General features: G+C 41.5%; 1 protein-coding gene across 2 annotated transcripts in view; it reads left to right on the top strand.

Moving 5' to 3' along the window:
• PAFAH1B1 (platelet activating factor acetylhydrolase 1b regulatory subunit 1) overlaps positions 1 to 12,952 on the top strand; it is a 72,165-nt gene that overhangs the window by 24,900 nt on the left and 34,313 nt on the right. For both annotated transcript variants that reach the window (XM_075904873.1, XM_075904874.1), the window contains exon 2: positions 7,784 to 8,000. In XM_075904873.1, the coding sequence (XP_075760988.1) occupies positions 7,969 to 8,000 (32 nt within the window). In that variant the 5' untranslated portion in view covers positions 7,784 to 7,968. The remainder of the gene's footprint in view (positions 1 to 7,783; positions 8,001 to 12,952) is intronic.

The following is a 12,952-nucleotide window of genomic DNA, read 5'->3' on the forward strand; positions in this document are numbered from 1 at the left end:
CCCCCAAAAACATTATCACTAGTGTTGGTTCAGTATAAGGATGTAAGAGGTTAACTGGTGCCCCACCCAGCCAAAGATGCTGCTCCAGCTCTGCTGGTCCTGCCATGTTGTGCAGCTGGGAGCTGAGCTCCAGGGTTAATTGTGTAACCAATAGAATTGTTTTCAGTTAACATTTGTATATGTTTTTTACATTGCTAGTTCAGTAGTCTGTATGCTAAAACCTAACCCTAAAATTCCAATAACTTCTTCCCCAGAAAAATATAAGGAATAACTAATATTTATCCTGTATTTTCAACTTACTCATGTTTCAAGAGTTCTACATTTTATCACTAGACATAAATAAAATAAGTTTTTATAGTAGTTCCTACCTTTGTAGATTAATTTTATATTTATCTCAAAGCCAGACTTTCTTATCTGGGACAGGTTCACACAAATTTAACTTGTAATATCTGAACGTGACCAACTCTATACCTTAGTCTACAGATGTGAGACAATGAGGAAAACGACCGGTGTACTTCATCATACAAACATCCCAACTAATTTAGCTGCTGCTTTTTCTAGAAAGCAGTAACACTCACTATCTTGAGTGTGTTATAGGATTTTTCTTAAAAAGCTCAGGGGATTTATTGACTTACAGTACTAATTCTTTCTGTGTTATCTGTATTAATGACTTGACTCCAGGAAAAAAAGAGACTCAATTCCACATGGTACATTAATACTACTTCCTTGCATGTTTCCAAACCTGAAATCTTTGTTGCTTGCATCTTTTGTCTTTTAAGGTGACAAACTTAAAGGTTTGTGTATCTAAAGTTTTTCGTCTGATTCGCTTTGATGTGGAAAAGTCAGTTCATAGGCAAGATATTAGCAGATGGTTACTCAAAAATGTTACAGCCCCGAAGTAATGTCATTTTAAATGATGGCCTTGCTTAACCTTCATTAGATAGACCAAGAAGAAAATAGTTAAATTATTTGTTTAGTCAACAATAAAAGGCCACCTAACTTCACTGGATACAGCAGTGCTATTGGCACGATAACTTATTTGCTTGTAATCTTAACTTTGATTTAGACAAAAGCAAGAGAAAGAGAAGCTGTTTGTGTTCTGGGAGATGCACTAGAGAAGGACACAATTTTGTTTAACCTTTAGGAAAATAAGGCTACTTATAATAAACTGCTAACCGGGAATTAGCTTTTTTGCTGAATTAAAAAAAAAAAACTTATGGGGAAGCAGTGTAGTCAGATTAGTATATGAATTGAAAATACTGGGTTCTTGGCCTACCATTGACTTCCTGCTTCCACACCTGCAAGTGACGGCGGCGGAGGACTTGGGAAAGCGGCGGGGCAGAGGAGCTGGGGTCCCACCGCACCACCCCTCGCCCCCTCTGCTGCCGCCTGCAGCCCCAGCTGGCCTGTAGCAGGAGGCTGTGTGGGGCTTCCCCCGCTTTCCTGCAAAACGGTGGAGAGTTCGCCCCTCGCTGCACTGTTCCCTGCCAACCCCCTTCCCACTCCCCGGCCAGACACAGTGCGGGTCCCGGCAGACCCGTCACAGGGGTATAATCCCCTTCCCCCTCTCTTCCCTTTCCCAGCCAGTGAGTGTGCGTGGGGCTCAGAGGAGCTCCAATTGTCCGGCTGGCTGGAGCACTTCCGGGTTCCAGTTGGTGCCGGACCACCAGGAGTGCCAGACCACTGGATGCTGGACAATTGGAGTTTTACTGTATTTTGATAGGGGCAAAACTTACAAACAAAATTCATAAAAATAGTATTTTTTAATTCTCCTTGTACAAGTATTGTAGTGCAACACCTTGTGCAAGTTGAACTTACAAAAGTAGATTTTTTTTTTTTTACATAACTGCATTCGGACAAAACAATGTAAATGTTTAGAGCCTACAAGTCCACTCAGTCATACTTCTTGTTCAGCCAATGCCAAGACAAACAAGTTACTTTACATTTATGGTAGATACTATTGCCTGCTTCTTATTTACAGTGTCACCTAAAAATGAGAACAGGCATTTGCCATTGCATTGTATCTGTTGTTACAAGGTATTTACATGCCAAGTGTGCTAAAACATTTGTATCTCCCATCATGTTTTAGATAACATTTCAGAGGTCATATTTTTATGCTGATGGTCCTCGTTTAAGAAAAGCTCGTTAGTTAAATATGTGACTGAACTTTTTGGGGGAGAATTGTATGTCGCCTGCTCTGTTTTACCTGCGTTCTACCATATATTACATGTTACAGCAGTCTTGGGTGATTACTCAGCGCATCTTCTTTTAAACAACATTTTCACAGCAGATTTGACAAAAGAGAAGGTTCTAATGTGAGGCTTCTAAAAATAGCTACAGCATTTGACCAAAGGCTTAAGACTCTGAAGTGCTGTCCAAAATCTGAGGGGGACGAAGTGTGGAGCATGCTTTTGGAAGTCTTAAAAAGTAGCACTTTGATGCAGAAACTAGAGAACTTGAACCACCAAAAAAGATTCACTCTACTGCTGGTAGCATCTTACTCATATGATGATGAACATGTCAGTCCTCTCTGCTTTGAATTGTTCAGCAGAACCCATCAAAAAGGACGTGTGCCCTCTGGAATGGTGGTAGAAGTGTGAAAGGATATGTGAATCTTCAGTGCATTTGGCAGGTACATATCTTGCAATGCCGGCTGAAGCGCCATGCAAACACCTGCTCTCAGTTTCATGTGACATTGTAAAGAAGCAGGCAGCAGTATCTCTCATAAATGTAAATTAACTTGTTGGTCTTAAAATTAGCTGAACAGAAGTAGGACTGAGTGGACATGTAGGCTCTAGAGTTTTACATTCTGTTTTTTGAATGCAGTTATTTTTTGTACAGAATTCTACACTTGTAAGTTCAACTTTGATACAGTTTGTACTACAGTACTTGCACTAGGTGAACTGAAAAATACTATTTTACAGTACAAATATTTGTAATAAAAAATATAAAGTGAGCACTGATCACTTATTCTGTGTTGAAAATGTGTAAACATTCAAAAATATTTAAATAGTATTGTTTAACAATGCAATTAATTGCTTTACCGCCCTAATTTTAAGCCATGCCAGCAGTGTATGACCATACTGATCTTCTCACAGACTTACAACTATTCATGTATATGCAGGGAAAATTCTTAGCAATTCTTGATAGCTAGTCCACTGCTTCAGCTGCTTGTACTAGAAGTAAAGGACTGGATTTGTTAACCCTTATGGGGTGTTGAACTGCATCAGGACCTGGAAGGTTGAACTGGTTAACACCATTTAACTGTTTATAATTATGCTATCTAAACTATGGAAAACCTGTTGGAAGCATGTGCAACCTCATAATGTAGGTCTGTTAATAAGTTGGATTTCCGCACATACAACTTTGCATGTAGGGTCATCAATATGAGGTCAATCATTTATTTAATCAGGTTTGAAACTAAAATATCCTGTAGCATACACAACTCCATGAGTGGCTAAGGCTGTCTGTTTTATTTAATATTTAAATAGCAGCTAATACTTAATGGATAACTGTTTAGAAAAAATCATGCTTGTTTATAGATGAAGAACAACATACATTTGCATGAAAAGCGATTCTCTCCCTCTAGTCCAGTAGTCACCAACCAATCTAGTCCAGGAGGCACTGCCCGTTGATCCCTTTGGTCCCTCCCACCTACAGTTTGGGCGGGGGGAGGGGGAGAGGGAGAGAAGTCCCACGGCTCCATGACGGATCCAGCTTCGTAAGAAGTGTGTGCTTGCTGTTCCTCCCCATCCCATAGCAGCGTGTGTGCTTTCTTGTTTTCCCTTCCTTCGTGTGTGTGTGTGTGTGTGTGTGTGTGTGTGTGTGTGTGTGTGTGTGTTAAGACGGCAGTGGAAGATCTGTAGCAGCTGGATTTCTTAAAGCCACATGTGCACTTCTTCCAGAGCTGCCTGCAGATCCTTCCCGAGAGAGACTCGTCCCTGGAGATCCCCAGGTACTGGCCAAGCTGCCTCTGCCCCCTCTCCTCTGGCCAGACATCCATCCACACTCTGCTCCCACCTCCTCCCCATGACCAGACACCCATCAGTCAGCACCCTGTTTCTGCCCCCTCCCTCCTGGCCAAACACGTACCTCCAGATTCTGCACCCCCATCCCACTCTGTCAGCCCTGTCCCACACACTGGATCCCTCATTTTTGGCCCTACCCCAGAGCCTGGAAGGCCTACAATGTCCACTCACCCTGGAACCTCAGAGTTACTCTGGCCTGAGGCCTTGAACCTCAGTCCTATTTACCAACTCCCCCCCCCCCCCCCCCCCAAATGGGGCTGGAGTGTCAGGGGAGTGTGGTGTCTCAGTTGGGGCCACATCAGTGAGTGTTGTGTGTGTGTGTGTGTGTGTGTGTTTTTTTGTTTTTTTTTGTTTTTAAAGAGGGTTTAGTTTTTTGCTTCTCACTTTTGTGGTCCCCGATTGATTTTTTTTTTTTTCTGTGGGTCAGTGGCCCCCAACACAAAAAGTTTCCCACCCCTCCCATAAATAAAGATAATGCTGAAATATTTTGTGTTGACCTAATATTTTATTTAAAAATCAAGCCTGGTCAACAAGCTCCCAATTGGGGGCCAAACCCCCATCTGGCCGCAGCATCATAATGCTCCTGCACCTCCCCCCAACCCTCAGCCCATTATACACCTGAACCCCCTGCCCTGAGCCCCTCACGTCCCCAAACGCCTTGCTCAGCACCCCAACACTCTCCAGCCTGGAGCCAGCATCCCCCTCTCTGCTGCCTCCTGCATACTAATTCCCTCCCAGAGCTTGTACCTCTCACGCTTTCCCACACCCAAATCCTTCATTCCTACCCCAGAACCTGCACCTCCTGTCTCAGCCCAGTGAGAGTGATTAAGGGCTGGGGACAGCAAATAATGGAGAGGGTGGGGCCTCAAGGAAAGGGTGGTGTCTTAGGGAAGGCATAGGGTAGATCTTGGCTTGCCATGACATTTAAAAAGTGATCTTGGATGTTAAAAGGTTGGAGACCAGTGCTCTAGTCTATTGTAGTTTAATATCCTGTTTGTAAAATAACTGAGTAAACAGTTGACACTCACTGGATTAGCAGATTTATTGGAGCATAAGCTTTCATAGGCAAACACCCACTTTGTCAGATGCATGCATCTGACGAAGTAGGTCTTTGCCCATGAAAGCTTACGTTCCAATAAATCTGTTAGTCTGAATCTGCAAAAGAGTCGCAAAGGCCTGTGGCACCTTACAGACTAACACGGCTACCCCTCTGATAGTTAACTGGATTGCATTCAGACAGGGAATAAACAGGTGAATTTTAGAAGATCCTGTTCGTGAGCATGATCTTAGTAATTGGGAAAGAGGGACACATTTCAATTTCCATAAGGTATCTTATGGAAACAGTAGATTTCAAGAAGTTAGATTTTAGTACACTCAGAGCTGGTAGGTAAGGTCCCATGGGAAGCAAGACTAAGGAAAAACAACTGAAGAGAGTTGGCAGTTTTTCAAAGGGACATTATTAATGGCCCAAAAGAAAACTATTCCACTGTGGAGGAAAGATAGAAAGTATGGCGAATGACTGCCTTGGCTTAACCAGGAGATTTTGCATGATCTAAACATAAAAAAGTCATATAAAGTGGAAAGTAGGACAAATTACAAAGGATGACTATAAGCAAACAGTACAGGTATGCAGGAGCAAGATTAGAAAGGCAAAGGCACAAAACGAGCTCAAACTAGCTACAGACAAAGGAAAACAAGAAGACTTTCTATAAATATATTAGACGCAAGAGGAAGACCAAGGACAGGGTAGGCTCATTGCTTGGTGAGGAGGGAGAAACAGTAAGAGGAAACTTGGAAATGACAGAGGTGCTTAATGACTTCTTTGTTTTGGTCTTTACCAAGAAGTTTGATGATGAAGGAATGCCTAACATAGTGAACGCTAATGGGAATGGGGTATGTTTTGAAGATCAAATTTGAAGACCAAGTTAAAAATCACTTAGAAAATGTAGATGTCAGCAAGTCACCAGGGTCTGATGAAATGCATCCGAGAATACTCAAGGAGCTGATAGAGGAGGTATCGGAGCCTTTAACTATCATTTTTGAAAAATCATGGAAGACAGGTGAGATTCCAGAAGTCTGGAAAAGGGCAAATATAGTTCCCATCTATAAAAAGGGAAATAAGAACAACTCAGGAAACTGCAGACGAGGGTTGTCAAGTGATTAAAAAAAATAATTGTGATTAATCATGCAAAAAAAAATTAATGGCATTTAATCATGGTGTTAAACAATAAGACTCTAGCTTACCACGGGCTTGGTGAAGTGCTTCCCCTTGGAAACACTGCCATGGCATTTCAAAGCGGCAGCAGCGTGGGAGCTTGGATCAGCTGTGCGGCACTGCCCCTTTGAAACGCCACCACAGCGTTTCAAAGGGGCAGCGCAATGCAGAGCCTGGGGTAGCTGGCGTCCTCAGCTGAGACTGGGCTCAGGGCAGCACTGCCCCCTTGAAATGCAGCCGGGGCAGCGCTGTGGAAACACCTTCAATTGACACATGAAAAAAATTAATGCGTTAATTGCAGGCGTTAATACACGTTAACTGACAACCCTACTACAGACCAGTCAGTTAACTTCTGTGCCAGGAAAGATAATGGAGCATGTAATTAAGGAATTCATCTGCAAGCACCTGGAAGATAAGATGATAGGTAACATCCAGCATGGATTTATAAAGAACAAATCATGTCAAACCAATCTGATAGCTTTCTTTGATAGGATAACGAGTCTTATGAATAAGGGAGAAGCAGTGGACGTGGTATACCTAGACTTTAGTAAGGCATTTGATATGGTCTTGCATGATCTTCTTATCAATGAACTAGGCAAATACAACTTAGATGGGGCTACTATAAGATGGGTGCATAAATGGCTGGATAACCGTTCTCAGAGTAGTTATTGTGAAATTCCAAAGACAATTTTTTGCACATCTCAGAATTCAACAAGCTGGTATTAATGCCACTTGGCTGAATACTATTTAACTACAGTGTGCACATTTTTGAGTCTAACTCAGTTCAAGCCAAGGACTACTGAAAGGACTTGGATTGAAAGAACTGCAGAGACAAGTCAAGGAGAACCAATGTGATGTACGGTAAACTTTCACCAGAGCATGAATACAAACAGTTAAATCAATAGTGTTGACAGGAACTGATAATTCTGGTTGGTTAATAGTAGCTTTCTATTTCTGGGTCACTGTTTACCTCTTGCCTGTGTCTGTAGTGATTGAAAATAGTTGGGATCATCTGATGGGGATCTAGTTCTTAGTGGAAGGTTATGTTACAAAAACCACTGTCCCAACCTCCCTTGGCAGTTTTGTACACTAAGGTTGGAAAGAGTGCTTTTTGCTACCCTTGAATTTGGGAGAAACTGTCAGTACAAAAATAGTTCAGATCCTTAGTGCTCCTCTGTGCCAGGTTTTGCAAACTAAAATGGGCTAATCATTGGAAATATTCACCTCACAATGTAGTGTGAAAATGCACATCACTAGAGTCATGGAGACTGCAGTGAGGAAAGCAACTAAAGGTTGAAGGAGACTGCTGTAGCCTGTCTGGATCTCTCTTGTAGGTGGAGAAAACTTGCAAGGGTGTAAACTAGAAAAATTAACATGGGAAGAATGCAGGGGTTAGCACACATAACAAAAATGGAAAAGTTTCTTCCGGTAACTGTTCCAACTTGGGAACGTAGATGTTCATGTAACTTCAAAAATGGTTTCAAATGAATGCATAAACTTTTGAAAAAGTAAAATGTGTTGTTTTTCTCCCCCCTTCTAGGTGGAATGAACCTTCCCTGTTGAATGCCTCCAGATTTCCCATTGGATTTCACGTTGGGAGAAACCTTTTCCTTTTGGCTGAACCAGCTCTGTGGCAGACAGAATTGTGGATCTAGGATTCACAGGGTTTTTAACCTTGAGGAGGTAGCTACAGTTGAATCACGTTAACCTGACACCACAGCCACAATGGTGCTGTCACAGAGGCAACGAGATGAATTGTATGTATTTTTTTCCAGTACTTAAAATAGCAAAAGTAGTAATTGCTTACATTTCATTCTTATTTCATAAGACTCCCAAAGAGACATGGTTTTTCTCTTCCAGTTTGACTTCATGAAATGGCCCTTTTGATTATATCTCCAAGTTTTTTGCTAGTATAAACTTGGAAGTTTGAGATAGGAGTCAGGAGTTGTAGACTAGAGGGTGACTGGAAGAGGGGAAAATGTAACAAATTATTCGAAAGACTCTTTTAAAACAATTAGACAGTTATAGTATGAGGCTGAAACTAGGGATGTAAAATCCTGTTTAACCAGTTAACTGCTTAGATGAGGGCACAGGTGGATTGCTTTGGCTGGCCTGGAGTCTCCTTCCCCCTCCTCCTTCCCTCCCCCCCGCAACGTGGGGTAGGCTGCACTGACCCAGCTGAGCCACCAGTTAAACATTAAGGTAGCAACCGGGGGTGGGGGAAGGAATGTGTGTAGTCAACAAGATTAATCATAATTAACTACACATTGACATCCCTAAATGTAATCTGTTCACAGTTCATAGGAATAAAATATGGAAGTCAGAGCTTTAAAATATTCACTCTGTATTCTGTTTGTGGTGCCTAGCAAGTACACACAAGGTCCCACTTTGAGAAATACTGCTTTGTCCCCATCAATGACAGAGAAGGAGAGTTAGTTATGAAGAATTTGATACAAAATTGAGTTCATCAGTCTCTCTAAGTTCTTTGTTTTAATGGGGTGGAATTAAAGGGAAAGAAGGTGGTGTCTTGGGCAGATGCTGGTCTCCTGCCAATCTACCACCATCCTGGCCTGGTATGGATACAGTCAACATAGTTCCTGTTGGGCCAGGAGCACGTGACTAGGGGAGCACTTGAGAAGCTTACTTCTGCTTCCCTGTGTCCTTTCCTAAAATGAAAGCTCTACTTAAAAAGTTCAATTTGGGGGATAGGCAGTTGTCACTTGATAAAATATGAATGGTCTCCTAAGCATATTACTTCTGCATGTATGTTTTTGCAGTATACTACAATGGGATGTTTTAAATGGTGGCTCCATACAGGAGTTGATTTGGTTTAGTTTAGCACAATACCCCAATTGTTGATGGACAATAGTCTGAAGTGCTCAGATGGCTCATAGTCTCAGAGGGGTATCCATGTTAGTCTGCATCTGCAAAAAGAGGAGTCCTGTGGCACCTTAAAGACTAATAGATTTATTAGGCAATAAGCTTTCATGGCTAAAACCCACTTAATCAGATGAGTTTTCCTGGTTAAAACTATCTGAAGGTGCTCATTGTTTTTTATGAATGGCTCATGAATGCAACAGCTATCCCCTTATTATTAAAAGGGAAAAGGAAAAGTTAGAGGAATTTGGCTTGTTAAAAATAAAATTTAAAAAATGCCTGGCTTAAAAATGCTTGGTTCCTGACTCTCCATCTGTTTTCATTCTTTTTTCTGATTCTTTTGGTGTCTTACTGTCCAGTGTTGGGCAAGCCACTTCACTTCTCTGCTTCAGCTTCACCTTCATAGCTATCTCTTCAGTGTCAATACATTTTCTAAATATAAAAATGAAATGGCATGTGAATGCTATTTTTCCTATTCAGTTGTACTAAAGTAACTTTAAGTGAGGTAAAACCCTCATGCAATAAAATGGAATGTGAACTCATCGATTTTTTTTTTTATTTTTTATGAAGGGTTATAGTATTTAGAGCACTATTAGAATTAGTTGCTAGAAGCCAGAACTTGAAGGAACAATACATGAACAGGAAGGATAAGGAGACAGTCTGAGTGGATAATTAGGAATTGACAAGGCACTTGGGGCTCCTTTTAGATGAGGGATTGCCTGAGAAGGTGATAGAGAGGTCAGAGATCCATACATTCTTCATATGGGGAATAGGAAGTATTGGAATGGGGTTGACAGGTCTCTCTGAAAATGGACTGTGGATTGATATCTAGAATGAATCTCTAACAGGAATGTGTGACTGGAAGATGGGAATTTGATGAAGGATACCAAAGAATGAGCAGGGAAAGATTTTGGGGGGGGGGTGTCAAGGTCCAAACTAAGGAAAATAATTATGTAAATCTTGGTATCTGTTCAAAAGTAGCTGGTGGTCTGGATTTGGCCCATGGTCTGCTTTTTTACTACAATGGGGTAGAAGATGGGGAGTAACTTGGAGGAATCTTAACAGCTCAGTAGTTTATAAAAAAGTCAGTTACAAAAAAAAAAAATAAAAAATTGATATGTGCCTTATTGTGTTATGGATAAATGTGTAAGAGCAGGAAAGAGAGGATCCCACTGATGCCTTTTAAAAAGCTTGTTTCTATGGTGACATTTTAGATGGAAATTTTGTAAGTATTTTGGGTACTCTGGTTTTTTGGAAGAATCTTGTGTAGGCCTGTTACTAGGTGTGAGGGGTGAAGCAACATTTGTAGAGCCCTGCAAATCCATGGATATTCACTTTATATCCATAGGTATCTGCTTCGGCAGATGTGGATGCTGATATCCACGGTTCATTTTTGCAGATACAGATGCATATAAACACTTTGTGTTTAGAACCATGCAAATTCGCGGATATCTGTGGGCATTTGTGGATGTGGTTATCTGCTGATAATTTTTGCAGATGCAGATACAAAATTGGTATTTGCACAGGTCTTTAAGCACTTGTCTTTTTGGATGTTGCTGCTTCACTTAAGGAAAGACTATTTAATGCTTAAATAGCACATTGAAATAAAGTATTATCCATGTGTTAAAGAAGACTTAGTGATGTGAATTGTTTGTTGAAAGTTATTTAATACAGCTGGAGGAATTACTATCATACTTTGAAAGATTTTGTAAAGACTTTTTACTTCTCAAGCGCAGTCCTCCAATTTTTTAGACTCGTGAAGAATAAATATTGGTAGATAGCATAATGATAGGAAAACTTAGTTACAAACAAAGATTATTCTATAACCAATATGAATTGAATTTGCTACTGTTTGGTACTTAGTGATGCACATTGTGAAAAGCAGCACATTGCATTCCCCGTTCATTGAGTATAACATACTATAGCATTCATCATACTATAACAGATTCTCTATTGGGCTAAATGAGACCATATTAATGCTGTCACTAACTTGTCTTAATGGAGAGTCATGAGCCTGTATATAAACACAGGTCAAAAGAAGGGTTAACCTTCACAGAAACAGTGACTATCTTCATTCGGTCAGTGCTGGTCTTCTTACCATGTGAACTGCTGAAATAGTTGTGTGAAGTTTTAACCATTCAACTCTTAACGTTAAAGGACTGCTTAGTTATGTTCATACATGTTCAAGTTGACACCTTATTACGGGACACTTTTTTCATTTGTGTCTTCAGAAGTGTATTTGCTTGGTTTTTGGATTAGGGATGTTAGCTATCAGGTAATTGAATAGTCTAGTACACAAGCTCCCTGCGCAGACTGGCTGCCTGCAACCTGTGCTGCTGCCTCTGATACAGACGCAGTACAGGGGTGGCAACAGCGCCTGTCTTTGGGAGGGTCTGAGCTCTCCACAGACAGAGGGTGCTATGGGGATGGAGGGGAGACTGCTGCGAAGCAACCTCTGTCTACAGCAGCCTGGACTGGGAGCCGCCCCTATATGCAGGTGGGGAGGTCCAAGCCTTCTATGGAGCAGCCTCTGTCCGCAGTGAGCCTGGGCCCGCCATGAACAGAGGCTGGTCCGGCAGCAGCTCCTGTCCAGGGGTGGTCCATGGGAAGCAGAGCAGCCTTTGTCCACAGAGAGCTCAGGCCCGCTGCAGACAGTCTGTTTCATTGCAGCCTTCTGAAAGGGGCAACGGCGTAGAAGGGAGCAGGCAGCACCAGAGAACCAGTGCTTGGGGAGGGAGGGGAGACGACTGGCTTTTAAGCTGGCTCCCCCCAGCACCAGCTCCACACCACCGGCCCCCACCCCCGCTGCCACAGATAAAGACAACAAGGGAGGGGCCATGCGTTTAGTCACCAAGATTAACCGGTAAGCCTAGGCTTATCGGTTAATCATATAGTCAACTACACATCGACATCCCTATTTTGAATACTAGGTTTCCAATATTCAGCATTGAAGCCAGTACAGTTTTGAAAGTGCAAGATTTATTCTCAAGTAAAAGTTCCACGTAATTTTTCTTCAGGATTTTTCAAGTGTTGTTGTTTGATCCCAAAACACGGCCTAGTTATCTGGTAATATGAAATTGAGTTCTGTAGTAGTGCTGGCAGTTTAGCAAGAATATTTGGAAAACTATTCATTCTGTTTTTTAATTATTCTCCTCAAATCAGTAATTTTGTAAAGTAGTGCTATTTGAAAGGAGTAAAACTTCCACTGTTGTCCCATGCATGTGAATGTTTTTTAGTTTGGATGGACTCTGCACAATGTAGTGTCTCTAGTAAGCTATAACGCAGTATGCTGTTCTAGGCCTTCAGGTCAAGCTATGACCTACTTTTAGTTTGAACGTAATTCTTTTCTGTATGAAAAGATTCCGATGACAGGTTTTAGGATCTGTAGATTTTAAAAAGAACCTCTTCATATTTATTTTGGATTAGCCATAGAATTGTCAGGTTCGTCTCTGACCCTGTACTACTACTACTGCTTTGGCAAGTAGTGGTAGGAAGTAGAGACGTTAAGTCAGTTAAATAGGTAACTGTGTAACTGCTTGAAATCTCAGCAGTTACATGTTGTGGGCTCTTCATAGAAAATTGCGGCCCTTGACCACTTTCCAAAATCTTAAAGTGCCCCCCATTAAAAATTATTGCCCATCCCTGCACTGGGCTTTAATACCTTCTAGTTTAAATTTTTCATTTTGCAATTATGGGCTACTGTAGCAGGTACAGTGTGTGATTCAGAGACTCTTTGAAGGACAAAGTAAGCACATTTTAGGATGGCTTCAGCCTCAGTGGTAATTTTCATTGCTTTCGATGGACTGGAATGAGATTCTGTAACAGATGCAGA

This window comes from Pelodiscus sinensis, chromosome 21 (genome assembly GCF_049634645.1).
Source record: "Pelodiscus sinensis isolate JC-2024 chromosome 21, ASM4963464v1, whole genome shotgun sequence".
Classification (NCBI taxonomy): domain Eukaryota; kingdom Metazoa; phylum Chordata; order Testudines; family Trionychidae; genus Pelodiscus; species Pelodiscus sinensis.